The 22,170-nt window shown below is 40.6% G+C and overlaps 2 protein-coding genes across 8 annotated transcripts in view; one reads left to right on the forward strand and one right to left on the reverse strand.

The window, feature by feature from the left end:
• Positions 1-12,302, forward strand: part of LOC117011668 (uncharacterized) — a 23,177-nt gene extending 10,875 nt beyond the window's left edge. For both annotated transcript variants that reach the window (XM_033087176.1, XM_033087177.1), the window contains 2 exons: positions 1,632-1,979; positions 11,541-12,302. In XM_033087176.1, coding sequence (XP_032943067.1) covers positions 1,632-1,979; positions 11,541-12,139 — 947 coding nt within the window. In that variant the 3' untranslated portion in view covers positions 12,140-12,302. The remainder of the gene's footprint in view (positions 1-1,631; positions 1,980-11,540) is intronic.
• A 2,547-nt stretch (positions 12,303-14,849) lies between these two features.
• OSBPL1A (oxysterol binding protein like 1A) overlaps positions 14,850-22,170 on the reverse strand; it is a 210,087-nt gene continuing 202,766 nt past the window's right edge. For 5 of the 6 annotated variants that reach the window (XM_033087172.1, XM_033087171.1, XM_033087170.1 and 2 more), the window contains 4 exons: positions 21,714-21,830; positions 20,965-21,088; positions 19,779-19,869; positions 14,852-16,087 (listed from right to left, as the gene is read on the reverse strand). In XM_033087172.1, coding sequence (XP_032943063.1) covers positions 15,985-16,087; positions 19,779-19,869; positions 20,965-21,088; positions 21,714-21,830 — 435 coding nt within the window. In that variant the 3' untranslated portion in view covers positions 14,852-15,984. Of the gene's footprint in view, positions 16,088-19,778; positions 19,870-20,964; positions 21,089-21,713; positions 21,831-22,170 lie in introns of all 6 variants that reach the window. The other variant, XM_033087174.1, reaches the window with a different exon arrangement.

Here is a 22,170-nt window from a genome sequence, read left to right on the forward strand (position 1 = left end):
TGGACCACTTTCTTACACCACATACAAGAATAAACTCAAATTGGATTAAAGACTTCAATGTAAGACTCAGAACTATAAAACTCCTAAAAGAAAATATAGGAAATAAACTAAACTCACAGATATTACCCTTAGTAATATTTTTACTGATATATCCCCTTGGGCAAGGAAAGCAAAAGAAAAAATAAACAAATAGGACTACATCAAACTAAAGTTTTTTCACAGCAAAGGAAATCAACAAAACAAAAAGACGTCTGCTGAATGGGAGAAGATATTTGCCAATGATACATCTGATAAAGGGTTAATATCCAAAATTTATGAAAAACTCATACAGTTCACCACAAAAAAAACCAACACAATTGAAAAATGAGCAGAGGACACAAAGATACATTTTTAGACACAAAGAGGACATACAGATGGTCAATAGACATATGACAAGATGCTCACCGTCATTGATCATCAGAGAAATGCAAATAAAACCAAAATGAGATAACATCTCACCTTAGTGGATAAAGGGCTTTGTTAGAAAGTGAGTGAGGGGGTCCCAAAGAGGAGAATGGTTAGGAAAATGAGGTTATTATTCTAAGTTAGAGTAGATGTAGCTTTTCTTTTTCTGTACATGATCATTTGGTATTGGATTCATGTCCAGAATGAGACACCTACACCTTGAGTTTACAAGAAATCAGCAGCTACAGTGGAAAGAGACACTGTCTTTGGGAAGTATCTGAACATATGAACATATATCTCCAAACCAAGTTTTGACTTGAAGCACACATTCTTGTAGAGCAAATTCTACTTACAGATTTCATTATGATATTAGGGGAATGAATCCCCAAGAGAAATCCTTGGTAAAGTGAGCAGATACGAAAATGTTCAGTGAGGTGGTTACACAGGTGTGTGGGTGACAAGCACATGATTTGAGTTTTCCAGCTCTAGGACTTTCTATATCATCAGCTGCCTTGACCTCCCAAACTTTCCAAGGAATTTTCCTCATGCCTGAGGATTCACAGAGTCCATACTGATGATCCAGAGGTCACTTTTCTGCCCCTCTGTCTGAGGCAGCAGGAATTTGGCTGCATTATCATACCGCACCAGTGGGTGCTACCATTTTTAGGTTGGAAAATGTGATGTTTCCTAATGTAAAAATACCCTATCATCCTCAAGTTTTCCAATTCGTGAAGATAAAATTAACATACAATTTCCTTAAATCGAAGAATACCTTTATTAATATGACAGCATTTGTTTCATTACTGTTATTATACCAGCTGAAGATTAGGTATTAATTGGCCACGTTGAAGTCTTTTCCCCCCTTCCTTAGTTGTGTGTGGAAGTTTGGGTCAGCAGCTTTTTGCATGGAGGTTTTCAGCTTCCTTATTTCTAGGTAGTTAGGACGTTTCCCCTGATGCTGACCAGCCAAAAAATGGTATCTGGTTATTAGTTTTGTCACTGTGTGTCTTTTGAGTGGATAGGACAGAAATACTTCTTACCCACACGGAATCACAGATGTCAGAAAATAAAGCAAAACCCTTTGTACTTGTATATATATTGACATTTGAATGCTCAACCTCGTTGCTTTCTTTAAAATTCTTCATTTCTGGGATATATGCTTATTAATCATCTGGCTGTTATTTTAGTTGAGAAGTGGTCAAAAGGAACGACACAAGAGAAGATATCCAAAAGTGTAAAAGAACCAACAGAAATACCTACCGCTTCCCAAGAACCTACACGGATGGAAAAATCTACAGACACAGAGGAGGACAATATAGCTGGACCACTGGTTAGCAACAAAACCACTCAGTGCCCATCAGCTCATGCTGAGCGGCTCACAGAGCCTGAGGAGACATCCGAAGCAGTCTGCGGGCCTTCAAAACCATCCACGCCTAAGACCACTACCGCACCCTCATCGCCATGTCAAGCAGCTGTCTCCTCAGAGTTGGCCTATGTCCCAGCTGACCCAGCTCAGTTTGCTGCTCAGATGTTAGGTAACGTTTCATCTATTCATTCTGATCAGTCTGACGTTTTAATGGTGGATGTGGCAACAAGTATGCCTGTTCTTTCCAACGAGGTGCTGAGCTCAGAGGCTACTGAAGATAATGTGGTGGCTGCTTCTGTTGTGTGTTCTGGAGAGGGGGTAGCAATGCAGGTTGTAAACTACACATCTGTCCATGTAGACTTGGGTTCTAAACATAAAGACGATAAGGCTGAACCATCCACGGCTCCCTCACTCCCCTTGCAGGATGAACAAGAACCTCCTGCTTCTCATCAAGCTCCTGAGGTCCCTTTGCAGGCTGATATTGAGGTTACATCAACCATTCATATATCATCTATCTATAAAGATGAGCCTGTGACTGAGGGAGTTACTTATGTGCAGCAAGTACCAGAACAAATAGCCATCCCTTTAACTGATCATGTTGCTTGTCTTAAAGAAAATGAGCTGTCCCCACCAGTTAGTCTCATCCCTGTAGGCAAGACAGCCTCAGACATGTCTGAAACATCTGCAAAATGTGCACAGTTGGAGGATGCAAATTATGATCCCTCAGTCTATGTGGAGGGAGAAGCCACAGTTGTGATCTCTGACAACTCTTTGAAAGGTCCACCAGCACAATCCCTGGATGCAGAGGGCTCTACCAAAGCAGTAGGCTCTGAAAAATCTCTGCACCTTGAAGTGGAGATCGTTGCACTAGTGCCTGGGCAGGAAGAGTCATGTGAAAACTCTGCATCCCAGGAAAAGGAGGTCAATCCCTCTGGGGAAGCTGCAAAAGCTGGGCACTCAGGTGCTTCTAGTGACCTCTTTCCTCCTGTTCCAGAAGGTTCTACTGAACTAGAAAATGAACCAGAATGGGAAGCAGCACCTGAGCAAGGTTTGATGGAGCCAGGTAAGAAAGTTAGATACTCACAAAGTTGAAAATTACTTTCCAGTTCACATCTGTATTTCAGGTAACCATCTAGGTAGGCTCTCTGAAGATTGGTCAAAATTCTTTGTTTTCAAGGGTTTTTAAAATGCCAAACCTATTTAAAGGCTTTGTTGTACTTGAAATTTTACTCTCACGAGATGAGCGATTTTAAAGTGACGTCACCAAACTTGTCCTCAAGTTTGGTCAATCAGTGCTTTGTGTTATTCTTTTGAACATATTATTTAGTGAAAAGCATTAGAACCTGCTGTCAGGGACAAACATATTTGTGTGTTCTGAATACTCCTACTGAAAAGCTGTGATGAGGGGATGTTGGTTTGAAATTTCTTACTTGTGAATGTAAAGTCAAACTACAGCAATGCCTTTACATAGGCTGTGGCATTTTAAAAGTGAAAGAAATGGTGGTGTGTTGGTGCTTTCACGTGGAGTCGGGAGCCAGGTTTGGGGAGCTGGTCGAGCACTGATTTCCTGCCTGTGAGCTTCCTCAGCTGAGGGAGCAGCTTCATAAGCAGTTTGATGGAGAGAGGACAGGTCAGGTTGAAGGTCTGTCTGTCACACAGGAGCCGGGAGGTAGCAGCACCCAGAAAGGACAGGCATGCAGTTGAGCCATAATGAACGCAACTGAGATGACTGGCTTCTTCTATTAGTTCCCCCACAAGTGCCCACATCAAGCTGCCTTTGGCTGCTGAACTATCGCCATGGTTTTCCTGTGACACAGATGGGATTTGACCTCTCTCTCCATACAATTATGGCATTTGGTCTGCCCACCGTCCTGCCCCATCTAGACAAGTGCAGGGGTCCTTGTCCCATTAGGGATAGATGGGACATGCATGAGCCAGCCTCCCCCATTTCTTTTGCAGAAACTCCCTGAACTTTGACTCTTGCTAGAGCCAGAATGTTACCAAAAAGACTGTTAACCAAGCAGGTGTTTAGAGAACAAATTGTGTCTAGCAGTGTGACAGGGGTTCTGCACAACTGAAAAGGCAGAGGCCCGTGCTGGGAGTGTAGTGTGTGGGCCTGGCATCACACTTGTGGCTTAGGCAGCACTTCATACCAAGTTACTGTTCTCCAGTGCTTCACTATTTCTCAAGCAAGCGCTAAGAGGGGCGTTAACAAAAATACTGAAGACTTGGCTTGTGCATCTGTTTTAATTAGCTTCAAGAAAGATCCATTGAAAGTATCTGAAGCTATTGAAAGCACACTAGCTTAATCGTGTGCATAGCGTAGTCTCTTCTGGGGAAGCGACAAAGCTGCAGTAGTGACAGAGGGCCCAGCACTCAGCAGAACTCGGCACATTTGGGCAACGTTCAGCTCTTCCATCAGGTACCTTCTCTCCTCCGTCCCATCTTCTAGGACGCAGTCCTCCAAGGCAGTGCCGTCCTCATTAGGAAAGTCAACGCTGACATTGTAGAGTCCTTGGTGTAAGCAGATGGAAGGCATGCCTCGATCTCTTAATGGACCCTGTGGGACCACCAGCCTTTTACTGCCACCTAGGACCTGCAATTTCAGGCTTTCCTAAAAGCGGTGTTCTCTGGGGTTCTGAGTCCTAGATTATCTGATGTTTTGTGTGTGTTAACAAATTAATGGGAAATAATACAGTACCTGAAGGGCCAAAGATATTTGATTGTGATCAAAAGATGACACATAGTGCAGATTTCTTTAGAAAAGAATATAGAACTGGTGCAAGATCATGGTTTAGGTAAATGCTAATCCTACTGCATCCCAGGATCATACCAAAACAAATAAATTATAGAACAATCAATCTCAAGAATCATCTGAAGAGTAACTGAACAGAACACCTATAACTAAAGATATAAAGAAGAGGCCACATTGAGACTGGTAGGAGGCAGGGAGATGTGAAGCAGGCTGACCACAACCCCAAGGATGGTGGGACCCTTCATGGGCCAGGAGGGATCCCTCAGTGGCAGAGGTTCCCCCTGAAGATGAGAGGTTCCAGCCCCACTCCTGTCTCCTCAGCCCAGGGGTCCTGTGTTGGGAAGAGAAGTTCCCACAGCATCTGGCAGTAAAAATCAGCGAGGACTCTGTCTGCTCTTCCTGATGGGGTGGAGGGTAGCTGGAAACCCAGATGCCCTCTTATACAACCAGCATATGGACTTGCTTACTTGCGGGCACTCACGTGGTTTCTGGTGAGGGGCAGTAGGTCAGGAGGCCCAGGGACGTGCGGGGAAGGACTGAGTTGTGTGGTTGTGGGTGGGAGCTGGAGGGATAGGAGCCATTGTCCCTGTGTGGAACCTGACACACATGTGTCTTACAGAAGGGCGCCATCTTTCCAGAGTTAAGCCCTCGCCCAAAGGGCCAAGTCTCAAACCACATTGGTCTGGTGGAATGTGCACGTGTGCATTGCCTTGGTGATGCCCTGGGTCCCTGCCCCATGCATAGCTGGTGCTACATCAAACGGGACACTCTTGACTGCTGGCCTGCTGGGCCCACCCCCGCCACAGGCTGTAGAATCCTTCTACCATGGCTGCAGACCCACCGTAGCACAGGAAAGGTTTACTGGGCTGTAACCCAAGACCTGTGCAGCAGCATCTCTTGGGCAGTTTTTAGGAACCTGCGTGCCTGAGACAAGAAGTGACTGGCTGTGGTCTTTTCAGGCATTTTTGTGGAGTGATCATGGGCCCAGCACCAGTATAGGAGATGAGAGACTGCACTGACTTTGTAGAAAGCACCAACCAAACCCCTTAGATCCCTGGAATCGCACCCTGCCCATAAAGAGCTGCGTGCCAGGGCACTCTGAGCATCTGGGTGTCTGGCCCCGCTCCACAAGCTGCGGAGGCCTTTTACAGCAGGGGAAGGCCCGCGATGGCCTAAGGCTATTTTGTTGGTGGTCAGTGACCCAAAACCAGTGCCGCAGCTACACTTAGGCAGCTCTCAGGGATTTGTGAGCCTGAGGCAAACGGTGGATGGCTATAGTATACTAAGGGCATTTCACAAAGTGGTCACAGGCCAGGCACTGCCTCAAGGTGAGTGGTGGCTGGTGTGGTGTTCTCAGGGTGCTGTGCAAAGTGGTCACTGGCCGGGCACTAGCGTAAAAACTGAATCTGCACTAACTTTGTAAAAACCACGGGCCATGTCTCATGATTCCCTGGGACTCTGCCCCACACAGCTAGTACTGTATCGCCGAGTGTACCCTCAACACTGGGTCATCCAGCCCGGACCGTGTACCTAAGGAGACTATTTATTTCAACAGCTGGGCCTTACAGGCACCGGCGGGTGGCAATAAGCCTACAGGGCACTGGGCCTTTTGCTAAGGTGCCTCAGGTGGTAGCCTGCCTCTGTTCACAGCGAGGCCACCCACACATGCCTTCAGGTCCAGCACAAGCAGCAGCCAACCAAATATAGCTTTGTGCTCCTACTAGGTAGCTGCGGGCTGGTAAAGGGCAAGGCTGAAATTGGCCTGCACAGGAGCCCCTCCTGGACACCAGAAACAACACACCCAGAGGCCAGTTTCAGACTATACCAGAGCACTACCTGGCTAGCCCCACAAGGGTCACACCCAAAGGAGAGTCTCAACAGACACGAGCCTGCAATTGCAAATACTCTGAGAGGTCACCCCCACACAGCAGCTCATATAAAGTGGGTATAGCCAATCCTCACAGTCCGCCTGGGAGTCAATCCCATCAATGCGCCAAAAGCAATCAAGGCTCAACTACAATGGAACACACACAACACACTCAAGGGACATTCCTGGAACACACGCACAGGAAATTAAGGAGACTGTGCCATTGGACCACACAGGACACATACTACATAAGGCCACCCAGAAAAGACTGAGAGACATAGGAGATCTATCTAATACATAGAAGCAAACAGAGAGAGGAAGCCAGAATGAGGAAACAAAGAAACATGTCCCAAATAAAAGAATAGGAGAAACCTCCAGAAATAGAACTAAATGAAATGGAGGCAAGAAACCTACCAGAGTTTAAAACACTGACTATAAGAATGCTTAAGGAATTTAGTGAGAATTTCAACAAAGAGATAGCAAGCACAAAAGAAGGACATAAAAACCATAAAAAAAAAATCAGTCAGAAATAAAGAATAATTGAAATGAAGAATACATGAGAAGGAATAAACAGCAAATTAGATGAAGCAGAGGATCAAATCAGTCATTTAGAAAACAAGGTAGAAGGAAACACCCAATCAGAACAACAAAAATAAAAATACAAAAGAATGAAGATAGTTTAAGGGAGACTGTGGGACAACATCAAGTGCAGCAACATTTGCATCATAGGAGTACCAGAAGGAGAAGAGAGGGAGCAAGGGATTAAGAACCTATCTGAAGAAATAATGACTGAAAACTTCTTTAACCTGGCAAAATGAATAGAAATACAAGCCTAGGAAGTGAAGAGTACCAAACAAGATGAACCCAAACAGGCAAACACCAAGACACATCATAATTAAAATGACAAAGGTTAAAGACAGAATCCTCAAAGCAGCAAGAGAAAGACAACTAGTTACTTACAAAGGAGTTCCCGTTACACTATCAGCTGATATCTCGACAGAAACTTTGCAGGCCAGAAGGGAGTGGCAAGAAATATTCAAAGTAATGAAAAACAAGGACCTACAATCAAGATTACAACTGTACCCAGCAAGGCTAACTTTTAAAATTGAAGGAGAGATAAGAGCTTTCCAGAAAGAAAAAAAACTAAAGGAATTCATTACTAAAAAGCCCGTATTACAAGACATGTTTAAAGGACTTCTTTAAGCAGAAGAAAGGAGAAAACAAATAAATGAAGATCAAAAATATGTATAATAAAATTACAATAACTATGTACCTATTTTACTTTAAATGTAAATGGATTAAATGTTCCAATCAAAAGACATAGGGTAGCTGAATGGATAAGAAAACAAGACCCATCCATATGTTGTCTACCAGAGACCCACCTCAGACTGAAAGACACACACAGACTAAAAGTAAACAGATGAAAATTGATATTTCACACAAATGGAAATGAGAAAAAAGTTGGGGTAACAATAGTTATATCTGATAAAATAGACTTTAAAACAAAGACTATAATAAGAGACAAAGAAGGACATTACATAATAATAAAAAGGTCAATCCAAAAAGAGGTCATCACCCTAGTAAATATCTACGCATCTAAATTTATAAAGCAAAGATTCACTGACAAAAAGGCAGAGATTAACAGTAACACAATCATAGTAGGGGACTTTAACACCCCACTGACACCAATGGACAGACTTTCCAGAAAGAAAATCAACATGGAAACAATGGCCTTAAATGACATACTAGATCAGACGGATTTACTTGATATTTTTAGAGCATTTCACTCCAAAGCAGCAGAATATGCATTCTTTTCAAGAGCACATGGAACATTTTCCAAGACAGGCCATATGTTAGGCCACAAAATAAATCTCAATAAATTTAGGAAGACCGAAATCATATCAAACGTCTTTTCTGACCATAGTGGTATGATACTAGAATTCAATTACAAGGAAAAAAAACCCTGAAAAACACACAAACTTACAGAGACTACATAACATGCTATTAAACAATGAATGGGTCAAAAATGAGATCAAGGAAGAAATCAAAAGATATCTTGAGACAAATGAGAGAAAATGAAAACACATGACCCAAAATCTATGGGACACAGCAAAAGTAGTCCTAACAGGGAAATACATAACAATGCAGGCCTACCTAAAGAAACAAGAAAAATCTCAAATCAACAGTCTATCTTGACTCATAAGGGAAATGGAAAAAGAACAGCAAAATAAGCCCAAAGTGAGTATAAGGAAGGAAATAATCTCAGAGCGGAAATAAATGAAATAGACTAAAAAAACAATACAAAAGATCAATGAAACCAAGACCTGCTTTTTTGAAAAGATAAACAAAATTGACAAACCTTTAACCATCCTCATCAAGAAAGAAAAAGAGGACCCAAATAGAAATGAAAGAGGATAAGTGATAACCAACACACAGCAATACAACAAATTTTAAGAAAATACTATGAGCAACTATACGCCAACAAATTGGAGAATCTGGAACAAATGGATAAATTCCTACAAGCATACAATCTTTCAAGGCTGAATCAAGAAGAAACTGAAAATCTGAACTGACTGATTACTACCAATGAAATTGAATCAGTAATCATCAAGGTCCCACAAACAAAAGTCCTGGACTAAATGGCTTCACAGGTGAATTTTACAAAACACTCAAAAAATAATTAACACCAATTTTCCTCAGACTATTCAAAAAAATCCAGGAGAGGGGAAGGCTCCCAAGCACATTTTATGAGGCCAACATTACCCTGATCCCAAAACCAGATAAAGACATTACAGAAAAACTATAGGCCAATATCCCTAATGAACATAGATGCAAATATCCTCAACAAAACAAACCGAATTCAGGAATACATTAAAATGATCATATACCATGATCAAGTGGGATTCATTCCTGGTATGCAATATTGGTTTGATATCTGCAAATCAATTAATGTAATATACCACATAAACAAAATGAAAAATAAAAATCATATGGTCATATCAATAGATGCAGAAAAAGCATTTGACAAAATCGAGCATCCATTTATGATAAAAACACTCTCAGTAAAGTGGGAATACAGGGAACATATGCCAACATAATAAAGGCCATATATGACAAACGCACAGCTAGTATCATACTCAATGGGGAAAAGCTAAAAGCATTCCTTTAAGATGAGCAACAAGACAGGGATGCCCATTTTCACCACTTTTATTCAACATAGTACTGGCAGTTCTAGCCACAGCAGTCAGACAAGAAAAAGAAATAAAAGGCCTCCAAATGGAAAAGGAAGAAGTAAAATTGTCGTTATTTGCAGATGACATACTATATATAGACAAAGATCCCACTAAAAACCTATTAGAATTGATAAATGAATTTAGTGAAGTAGTAGGATATGAAATTAGTATTCAGAAAAAAACCAATAAACAAATAGGACTACAACAGACTAAAAACTTTTTTCACAGCAAAGGAAACCATTAACAAAACAAAAAGACAACCCACTGAATGAGAGAAGATATTTGCCAATGATACATCTGATAAGGGGTTAATGTCCAAAATTTATATAAAATCTCATACAACACCAAAAAAACAAACAATCCACTTTAAATAGGGTAGAGGACCTGAATAGGTATTTCTCCAAAGAGGACATACAGACATGAAAAGATGCTCAGTGTCACTGATCATCATCAGAGAAATACAAATAAAAAACCACAATGAGATACCACACCACTCGTCAGAATGGCTATCATCAATAAATCAACAGAGTACTGGCGCAGATGTAGAGAAAAGGGAACCCTCGTGTACAGTTGGTGGGATAGCAAATTGGTGCAGCCAGTATGGAAAACAGTATGGAGGTTCCTCAAAAAATTAAAAATAGAACTACTTTATGATCCAGCAATTCCACTCCCGGATATTTATCCAAAGAAGTCCAAAACTAATTCGAAAAAATATATGCACCGCTGTTTATTGCTGTGCTATGCACAATAGCTAAGACACGGAACCAACCAAAATGCCCACCAATAGGTGACTGAATAAAGAAATTGTGGTACATTTATACAATGGAGTATTACTCTGCCATTAAAAAGAATGAAATCTTACCATTTGCAACAATATGGATGGACGTAGAGAACATTATGCTAAGTGAAGTGAGACTGAGAAAGACAAATACCATATGATCTCACTTATGTGTGGAATCTAAAGGCCAGAATAAACGAGCAAACAAAACAGAAGTAAACTCATAGATACAGAGAACATACTGATGGTTGGTAGATGGGAGGGGGTCTGGATGGGTGAGAAAGGTGAAGGGATGAGAAAGCAGAAATTGGTAGTCACAAAATAGTCACGGGGATGTGAAGTACAGCATGAGGAATATAATCAGTAATGCTGAAAATACTATGTAGTGTGTCAGATGGGTCTGGGTCTTATTGGGGGAATCACTTCATAGATTAATTAGATGCCTGACCACTGCACTATACTATATATAAATATATGTGGAGATTATATATAGTCCCGGGATGTAAAGTATAGCATAGAGAATATAATTAATGGTATTGTAATAGTTATGTATGAATGTCAAAGGGGTAGTAGTAGTAGACTTGGTGGGGTTACCACTTTATGAGGGGTGTAAACGTCTGATCATTATGTGGTTTTGTACACCTGGAACTAAAAAAAAAATAAAAATCACTGCAGATGCCTTAACCCTTTTTTCAATGGCTTAACACACTCTTCAACTGACTTTTTTTTTTTTTTTTTTTGGTAAAGCCAAAATTGCTGAGTTTCCATTTCCTCCTGAGGTCCCTGTAGAAGCCATGTCTGAAGTTTAAGTACCTGGAAACAGCAACTTAGAATGAGATTGCTTCTTCAGCCACAACTCTAGTGTCCTTGCCAGTTTCTATCGCAGCACTGTTCTCATTTTCCAACAGTAGAGAATCTCATTTCACATCACCAAACACACTTTACTTAGCTCTCTCTATAACATGCTTTATGGCACATACTACTACGGCTGTTTATTTATATGTAAAAATAAAAAAAAAATTTTTTTAGAGATATTTCTGTGCATAGCACCTGGTACAGAGACCAAACCTTTAATGCCTACAAATTCTTTTTTATAGCAATAGCAACAAGCGAAGCAGGACAAGCACCACCATATTTTAACATGTGGACCCTTTATTGTCTAACTGATATGAATCAACAAAATCGCCCATCACCACCACCTGCTACTGGGCCTTTCCCCCAAGCAACCCTCTATTTACCTAATTCTAAGGATCCACAGTTTCTGGAGCATCCACCGAAAGTTACTCCTCCAACTTATGTGATGATGGACAACAGCAAGAAGACCGGGGCCCCACTTTTTATTCTAGTAGGCTCAAATGTTCAGGAAGTGCAGGACTGGAAACCTCTTCCTGGACATGCTGTGGTCTCCCAGGCAGATCCCTTGAAGAGATATGCTACAGTCCAAGTACCCATTGTGGTTCCTGCAGATCAGAAATTCCAGAAATACCCCCCAAACCCCCGGAATGCTAATCCTCCTACAAGTGGACAAGATGTCCCCAGGCCACAAAGCCCAGCTTTTCTTTCTGCTGCTTTCCCAGTAGAGGGTGTAGCCAAAAAGGGTTCAGGATCTGGTGACAAACATATCCCCTTTGGGAGTTATGGTATTGCTGGAGAAATAACCTTGACTACTGCCCATGTTCGCACAGCAGAAACTTAAAACTGGCAGGTAAATTTCCCTACCATAATATGTGGCAGTTTTCAGCATTGTGATTTGTTGACCTGGAGACTGAGATATTTAAAATTTAAATTGAATTGAGATACGCAATGAGTTTGGGTGTCCTCTAATTTGATGAGATTATTGTCTCCAGCTTCCTTACCGCCAACTACTAATAAATGCACAGCAGTGCATTGCAGCGTGATGACTCACTCCAAGGACCTCAGACAGGAACCAATCACCTCTGAATAGCTCGTTCTGTGTCTAGTCATGGAAGATGCTGAAGGGGGATGGATTTAACAAAAAAATGAAAAACATTCTTAGTGTCGCCAGAAGCTCATGGGGATGTCCAAGAGAGGACTGAACCCGGAGCAGTGGTGGCCAGGTCCTTATCTCCACACAAGAAAGGCTCCAAGAGGGAGACAGATGTAGGAAGGAAAGCACAGGGAGTTTATTGAAATGAAAGTACAGATGAGAGGGAAATGTGGGCAAATTCTGAGAGCAAGTCCCCAGAAGGAAGGCCTGACTGAAAGTTTTTATCCCTCTCAGGGCAGGGCTTGGTGACATCCCATTGATGTGACTCCTCAGTTTCCCGCGTTTTTCTTCCTTATTTGGTTTCTCCAGAACTCTCATAAAATCAGATGCATGCTGGGAGTCATAGTAACCACAATGTAAATGAGATTGAAATTAGCTAAAGATCAAGTCCTGGGCATAGGGATTAGCCTTTTTGGATGAAACTCTCGTTTTCCTCCAGCTGCAGGTGTCAGATACAGTCAGTTGCTACTTGTATAACCAGTGAGGTGCCCCTTTATATCCTGGATGGCGTGGTCAATTTCCTATGCTACTTATCCTGTCTCATAAAGTGGGAATTTACAATCTACAGTAGTACCTTGGTTTTTGAATGTCTCCATTGACGAACATTTCGGTTTATGAATGCCATAAACCCAGAAGTAAATGCTTCGGTTTTCGAACATGGCTTGGAAGTCAAACATGTCACGTGGCTTCCGTTGAGTGCAAGATTCTGAGGCCTAGCTGTCGGCTGTTTTTGAACTTTCATAACTCAAACGGTCTTCTGGAATGATTATGTTCGAAAACTAAGGTACCACTGTAGTTGACATGTTGAAGGGGTAGGACGGAGCAGAGACCAGACTTAGTAAGAGCAGGGACGGCAAGAGATTATCCAATCAACGCAGTACAGAGTTTTCCCTCCTAGAGTGAATATTTACAGAGAATGGAAAGATTGGAAACGCAGTAAAGAGCTAAAGAGCCTGCTGGAATTAACTGTCGATAACACAGTTTTATTAATCAATTAAAAAATTTTTTTCATTCCACAAGTGTGACATACTGTGCTAGCCCCTCCTTCTCCACTTGTGTATAGGACAGTGAGCAAAACATGGAGCCTACAGTCAGTGGGGGAGGTTGAGAAAAAGGAAATGGTGAAGTGTGATGAAGAAAACAAACAAGGTACTGATACAAGCCCTCCTTTATTTGGCCCAGATGTAAACTGATATGTGAATAAAAAGAGCCAGCCTTGCAAAGAGCCCACAGACAAAGCCCTAGGGCAGGAAAGATCATTAGCGTTCCAGACACTGCAAGTCGGCCAAAATGAGACTGGCTGGGAGGAGCTGGGCGAGAGTACATGGGAGGAAGTTGGAGACGTGAAGAGGGGACCATAATATAGGGTCCCTGCATACCAAGGAGGGAGATTTGGACAGATGAAGGGTAGATCCTGCTGGCTGAAAACCAGTCAGGAGGAGGTCATCAGAGGAAGTGGGGAGACGAGCTAAGAGTATATAATACATACACACCAACGAGTTCAATTGCTTAAAGCATTTTGTGGGGATTTTAAGCTGAACATTTGATGGACAAAAGCTGGATTTCATTCACAGGTAGGTTCAAGTATTACAGTAACTATGTTTAAGGTGACAACTCTTAGTTATCAAAATACCTTAAGGCCACGTGCATTTACTTCTTATCCCTCTTTTTAGACTTTTAGTGGAATTGTCAAAATGGCTGTTTTCAGGATATGTTAGGATATGTTCAATGCTAGGATAGGTTAGTGCAAACGCACAGGTAACTGATTAGTGAAGAGCCTAGTGCCAGAGAGCAGGAGGGGAGACCTTGCATTTCTGATCTACTAGTTTCACATGTTTTATTTCATGATTAAATTTAAACAATTCGCTGCTTACGTTATTCCTAACAGATGCGGAAAATGAAGCTGTTTGAATCGACCTTCAAGGTGGAGTCTGCCACTAAGTGTAATGTCTCAATAAACTTCATGCGAGCAGAAAACCTTGCGTTCTTGCTTATTTTGTAATTTAGGAGGTATACAAACAACCCAACACAAAAAGCCCTTAAGTCTTTTCAGACTCGTGACAATAGCATTTTCCAGTTGTTGCACACACTGTAAAAACAAACAACCATTCCCACTCTAGCTTTTCTCGCCAGGTATTCCCACTCGATGATTGTGTACTTGACATTCACGCCCAATGAAGAGCAGCACCTTGCTGTAATACCCTGTGTATTTCCCCAGAGACTACTTACTCCGACTGCCTACTCACCACTGTGCAGGCCACGCAGCTGGTGTCTCTTGGGCCCTGGGGTCTGTGGCACCACAAGGACTTCTTTGTAAGGACAGTCTTGATGATTTAGGATGGCATGAAGTGGCAACGTTAGTACATTTGAAAGTTTCAAAGAAATAACACTTTTTTCCAACATTCTAAAGCCTTTATTTAGCATCAGGTAGATTATTTCATTATAACACTTGTGAACTTCAAGACAGCAATTAAAATAATTTACTTGCAGTTACCTAAGGCCCCTGGGAATAATATCTGAGGCTGGGGTTGGGTGGATAAATATAAGATTAATGTACCCCAATTAAAGGGGCAAAGCTACTACTGTACAGTAGGTCTCCATACATACTTTAAGTACACAGGTGCTTTGCAAACTTGAAATGCATAAGACCTCCTGTTATATAGTTTGACATTTATAATACATAAGTGCAACGTAATTTCTCTGGTGGCACTTGCCACTGGAAGTTGAAGCATTTAAAAAGGTTTGTCATTATGTAATGATGATGGTGATTAAAATCTATTTCTAGGGCATTTTTGTGTATTGCTAGGTTTTCATACATATTTTCAATTCAAACATGGACAATTAAACACCTCTTATAGTCTAATGACATTGATTACAGAATTGTAAAGGTCAATACAGCGCACTAAAATAAACTGAAAATGTGTATCATTTGCGTAATTCTTTAGAATTTTCAAATCAGGAATGTCTGTTCTGAATATTCAGCCATTTTTTTTCTTTTTGGAGGTGGAAAGGGATAAAACTGAGATCAGTATAAGAAAAGCCATCTTATGGATGTAGACTTTACAAAATGACATAACCTTCTCTCCATTTGAGCACATAAACATTGTATAGGAGAATTCTAAACATTTCAAAGTTACATCTAAAACACTGAAGCCTGACAGCATAAAATATTCAAAAATAACTTGATTTGGGATTACTATATAATTTCATAAAGCTAAAGTTACATTTAGTATAAACCCTCAGTAAATATGGCAATAGCAACCATAAAAAGCATATTCTCCATTCTCCGGCAGTTTCTCTTATCTCTCTATAAAACAGTATTCCAAATAAGTATGTTTGGATAGCAAAATTACCCATTTTCCATAAGACTCATCACCAATATCACCTTAGCCCTACTTTTGTTTGGTGAAATGCAAGTTATGAGTGGGGTTTTCTTTCTTTAAAAGATGAGTAGAAACTAAGGGAAAAAAAATTAAAAACGTATGTTTAAGACTTATTTGTAGATTAGTCAAATGCCCTGACTTGTCTGCATTTTAATAAATGTCAGGCAAATTAAAGTAGTTTCTGTCCCAGTAGCTGCCCGAGTAAAGCCAGTCCTGTGCTCCGTTGTAGGGATTAGGACCTTGATGAAACCACCTGTTGAAGAGAAAGGACAAGATTTATGGGAGAAACTTTAAAATCACAGGGTACCTGCTGTTTTACTAGTTTGCAGTATTTCCCTACTGAAACAATTCATTCTGAGTTAGGGATTTCCAAAGGGGGTGAAGAACTGATAGTTTTTCTCTTTAGAGAGCACATATGTAGAATAATATTCCAAAATGTGTAATGATACCACACAAAAGGTCTATGTATTTTCCAGAGCATCTAGCAATACTAAACAGAAGTAGGACCTTCTGTCTAGCAGGGTTGTTACAGCCAATATTTTTGTCTAATTATTCATCCTCTAGCCCCAAGAGAACACTTCTAAACAATAGAAGCACTTTTGTAGTCAGGCCTAGCAAAGTCAAGCACTTCAGAAAAGCAGGCAAATCAAAATCAGGGTAATCAAAAATAGTTTAAAAAATTAACCAAGCTTTAGGCTCTATGACATAGGATATCTTCCATACAAAGTGTAGCGAAGGAAAAAGAATTACAATGATACATTTCACAGAATAATAGATTTAATAGCAAAGGATATTTTTCTGTTCACTATGTAAGCATAGTTCTCTAAAGAACATGTCTGCAAACCTCCCTTTAGAGGTCACTTATTCTTGGGGAGAATTCTAACACTGCACTAGAGATGAGCACCTTGGAGTTGATGATCTGATGCAAAGGATTAGGGTTTCTTTCAACTTCTAGTTCTCCTAATTTTGAGCATTTATGTCTGGAAACCTCTGCTGCTATCATTATACCCCCTCCACATACAAAAAGTCCGATTAATTTATAGGGTTTCTTTCAACTTCTAGTTCTCCTAATTTTGAGCATTTATGTCTGGAAACCTCTGCTGCTATCATTATACCCCCTCCACATACAAAAAGTCCGATTAATTTATCTTTCTAAAGTCAAACATTTTAGAAAAGCATGGGTACTAGAGAAGAGTAGGAGGGTAAGAGGATTTCTTTGCTAGCTTTCATTCAATATTTTTGAGTCTATAGTGTCCATGGGTCAATATCAGAAAATAACATTATAAAATATTAATTCTGCATAAAGCTCATATTGTAGGGGGAGACGATGTCATCGATTTTCTTGCATCATCACCTGCCTCTCCTCCTCTTCAAATCTTTGACTCTCATCAGTCCCTCCACTTCTTCCCCATACTCTACTTATTAAAGTCTGTGAGCTCCTATAGGAAAATAGGTCAGGATCACAAGCAGCCATTTTCATAAGCCGGGACCACAGTTTATAGCCTGAAAAACCCTGGAGCCTGAACTCTCTTCAAGTGAGTGGCACAAGCCGTTAGCAGAAAAGGCAGCTTTTAGTGCAGAAGAACTTGGGACAAGTTACAGTCAAATTTCTGAGTTTGATTTCTATGAAGCTAGCTAGCTCTACACAGAAGAAAAAGGTTCCGTTACAAAGGTGACCCCACCACCTCCCCTACTTGAACTGAATGAACCAAGTTATTCAAATATACACTATCAGAAATGAAAAGAACCAAGTCAGTGAATGTGCAATCTTCTTACCACCACCAGAAAAGTGCTCAAAGCACACACACACACACATATATATATATATATATTTTTTTTTTTTTTGACAAAGTGTTGGTAGGATCACTTTAAAGATCTAGATACGCACATAAGAACTACTAGTGCTATGAAACAGCTGTTGGAAGGAAGCATGTGTAAGGTTCCAAATTAGAGCTCACAAACGTAGCTGCTAGCTTGTATTTTTCAGGTGACAACAGAACTGTTTAAAGCTCTGCTTTCTGAATGTTAAGACTTTATCTGACAGCAAAAATTCTTCCTGGGCTTTTCACTTATACTGTATGCTTGAAAACGTGACCAGAAAAATAAGAATTAATAATTTGAAATATAGTACAAAAGTGGGGTTCTACACAAAAGAGACAAGAAATAACAATAAAATGTATCAAATCTTTTCAAAAGGGGTCACCATAAAGACATGTGTCTTTGCCTGAAGGATTAATGAAGTTGGAGGTTCCAATCACAGGTCTGCGGCTTACTAATTGTGTGCCTTTGCATGAGTCCATTACTAAATGAAACACACCTGCATTTGGTTTCCTCCGGTACAATGAAAGAATCTGTCAACTAATGGTTTTCAAACTCTGTTACATGGAGGCTAGGGACGTAGGGTATGTGCCGGGTGGGAGGAGGTGGGAGTGGCCCCGCTCCTCAGCCCTGTTCCAAACACAGCAGCTCCACTTGCATGTGTTCTGTATTTGTAGGTTCTTTATGCATTCATTAGCAACAAAGATGTGAACACTAACAAAATGTCCTAACCCACTGGTCTAGATGATATCTAAGGTCATTTCACATTCTAATAATTATCTTCCTTTATGAAGTAAAAGGGCTACCAAATAATATCTGCTGAAATGCTTGCAAAATTCTGTTCATATTGGCTCTAAAATTGATTTACTAACTGAATTATAGGACAATGGTTTCTATTTACATGATACAAATGTAGGAAATGTTTTTATTCTATTTTATTTACAAGAGATTCTATTATTCAATAAAGTGACTACTAAATAACTCCTGATTCTTAAAAACTTAGAAATTTTACTGCCTCTTTCTATTTCTCAATGGAGTCCAGGATGTTCCTTTACACAAATCATATTTCCATTACATGTCAAATCTCTTGTATTTGGAAGAATAAAGGTACTGTCTTAAATATCCTTGATACATGATATATACTGGAGGTACCAAAATAATGTATACACATTTTAAGATATGTTATCTATGTATTACTTTTTGAAGTTGAATTGTGGTAGCAATATGTAGTATGACATTCGCTCAAAAGATGGTGTTAATCAAATGAATGCCAGCGTCACCATACGACAGGCAGGACAGTCAAAGAAAATGGCGGAAGCACAGTTGTTTGAGGAGTGCAAGCCTATTTTGAAGTGGTATTTGAAACTTGAAAATGTTGTGGAACTACAACGACAATGGAGGCGAGAGTATGCAACAGAACCTCCAACACACCTAACAATTGCACGCATTTGTGACAAGTTGGAGACGCATGGTACTGTGTAAAAAAATTGAAATGGCATGCGCAGTGATACAAGTGGACTTTGGTCAGTGTTGCTCAAGCAGCAGTTCGCTGTAATCAGAAGTGTCTAGATGCTGATGGTGACCACTTTGAGCACCTCTTGTAATCACAGAAGTCAAACATGCCTTGTATTCATCTTTTGTTATTGGTATATATTGAGTATTACAATTTTATTACAGTTTTTTCCTTTCTTAAAATGTGTATACATTTTTTGGCACCCTGTGTGTGTGTGTGTGTGTGTGTGTATGCAGACGGCCTTATAATTTACTCACATATATAAACAAATGGCTCGGAACCTATTTTCACGCCCAAATCTGTAGTTCTGGAGTTTACCTCCCCTCTTATATATGGAAAGGATAGGGTTTTGTTGGATAAGCAAGCAAGATAGTTTTCTTAATTGGTAAGAAAACTGTGTGGGACTATTTTAACCTTAATTTCCAACTAGTCCTTCTTCTTTGTCACCAACGCAATTCTCTCAGCTTGCATATTTAGTCAGTGGAAAGGACTTTTCTTTCAGGCCTGGGAACAACTTGGCAAGGCTCACACAAGGCCTTGCTCTGCAGTTCACCACATCTGACAGCCCCGTCCCACCTGAGGGCTCAGCCAAGAGGTCTGAGAACTCACGTACCTCGTCTTCCAGTCCTCTTCTGACTTGGACCTGTTTTTGCGGGCTGCTCTTTGTTTTTCTTCAAGTCGTTTTTTTTCTTCACTAGCTTGATCTAAAATAAGAACATCAATGGAAAAGTTATTCTGTGAGAAGAGACTGCCAAGCACAGCACCAAGCATAACTTTATGGAGAAGCACCATCCATGGGTATTAGAATGACTTCCATTTTATCAGAATGCAAGCACCACAGTCGACCATCAAGTTATAATTGTAACACACTCCTAGGTTTGTAAGAGGCAGAGCTGGCATTCAAGACTCAGTCATATCTTTCTACAGCCTGCATTTACCCAAAGGAACCTGTTTATTCTTAAAGCTGAAAAAAATGTTAAAATGCTTCAATGAAAAATTAGTCAGAAAAACTGACTAAATGTGAATTTTTCTAAATTCTTAATGAGACTTCGCAGAGCTCCTTTAGATTCCATTCATAAGAAATCCAAACAACTTTCCAAAATACTGTTGCACTATCTCATTGACAATTCAAAAAGAGCATCAGAGGATTTAATTAGAACAGGGTTTCTCAACCTTGGCACTAGTGACATCCTGGACCAGATGACTCTTCGTGGGGCCATCCTGTGCACTGTAGGACGTTTAGCTTCATCTCTGGCCTCTCTATCCACTAGGTGCCAGTAGTAGTTCCCCAGATGTGACAACCAAAGTCTCCAGACAATGCCACATATCCCCTGGGGGGAAAAAATTGCTCCCCCACTTTGAAAGTCCCTGAATTAGAAGAAATTTAACACCAAAGGACAAAAATGTTTTAATTAACCAAGGGGAGACAAAGTTCTTCTTTGAGCCTTACAAGATGACATTTAAATTTTGAACTACATAGTAAAATAGTTTAAAGTTGATAAAGATGCTATTATTTTCTCAAATTCCTCTCTGACATTTAAGATATGTCTCTGGTCATACACAGTATATTCAGTTATCAGGGAGTATCACTGAAATAATGGATATGAGCAAATAAAGTCTACCTCAGATTTCCAAATTTAAAACAGAAGTTACTGAATTTAAATTTAATTTAAAAATCTGTAAGAGAGACTAAAAATGCTTGTACTTCAATGATGTCAACAATCACCAGGAATAAAACAAACCATCATCCCCAAAGAAATTACTCCTCACCGGTGGTAGCACCCTCCGATTCTACTTACCAATTTCTCCATTCTCCATAGCTCTGATATCAGGCCGTAACCTGCAGTCTGTCTTAGGAATCACACTCTCCATTTCTTTGTCTACTTCATTCAAAACCATTGCAAAGCTAGTAAAATTGTACATCTGAAAAGAAGCAAAATATTCAAATTAACATATACCAAGGCACAAGGAAAAATGAAAATCCCTGAAGGTAGAATAAGATTGATCGGAGGACAGTAACCTCTCCTCCCTTTTATGGCAAAGATGGTCAGCCTTTCTCAGACCATACATCTAAATGTTTTCACAAAAGAGGTATTATCGGTCTCAAAGAAATCTTGAAGCAGGCCTCACAGAATGAATATTCTCTATCGCTATCAACTTTCAGTAAAACTATGAGCGAAACCAACATTGTTTCTACTTTCTTCATTGAAATCATTACTCACTGGATCTGGGGGGCTTATACTGAAGAGACTGCATCATCTTATTTTTAATGAGAGCCAGTCTTTCTCCTAAGTCTTTGTTAAAGAAGCTCCCCAAAGTCCCCCCTGAACACAGCCAGGCACCAGAGGGTGTGGCTGGCATGAATGCACTGGGCCTCAGAAAAGGGACACTGCACACAGAAGCCAGCGGGGGTTGGGGGGCACAGCCGAGGAGCATTTCCACGACAACCTGCCCCTTTTTGCCTGGGCTGGCCCTGCAGGTGCCGGGGAAAGACCACCACCATGCTCAGTGCAAACAGCGAGGCCACGTTCAGCAAGCCCTGTCTCACCTGAGCAGAATTTGGAGGCCGTGGGGCTATTCGCCACAGGAGGACACTTCCGGGGATAACAAACACACTTTCAGAATCTGGCATCGGCATTTCATCCGACTCCTCAGATGTGCTCATCTGGAAGAACCAACACGGGAATAAAAGCAAAATGTTTTCAAAAGAAGATACTTATGAATTAGAAACTGAGCACCATTTATTGCATACCACTAGAAGGCAAACCGCACGAGGCTGGGGCACCACGCCTTCTCATTCTTATCTCCTCACCTTTTCCCACAATATAGGGAGTGAATGAAACACTTGCTGCGCAAGTTAAGTGCCATGAGTCACCGTGTGTTATATCAATTAGTGGTATTTGCATTTCAGGCATTATTACCATCATTCTTTACTCTAGTGTTTTAATGTTTTTAAAGCTTTTTAAAAAAGACAGAATAACTCCTTAGAGTATTTACTGGAAAAT

The sequence above is a fragment of the Rhinolophus ferrumequinum genome, chromosome 19 (assembly GCF_004115265.2).
Source record: "Rhinolophus ferrumequinum isolate MPI-CBG mRhiFer1 chromosome 19, mRhiFer1_v1.p, whole genome shotgun sequence".
NCBI lineage: Eukaryota > Metazoa > Chordata > Mammalia > Chiroptera > Rhinolophidae > Rhinolophus > Rhinolophus ferrumequinum.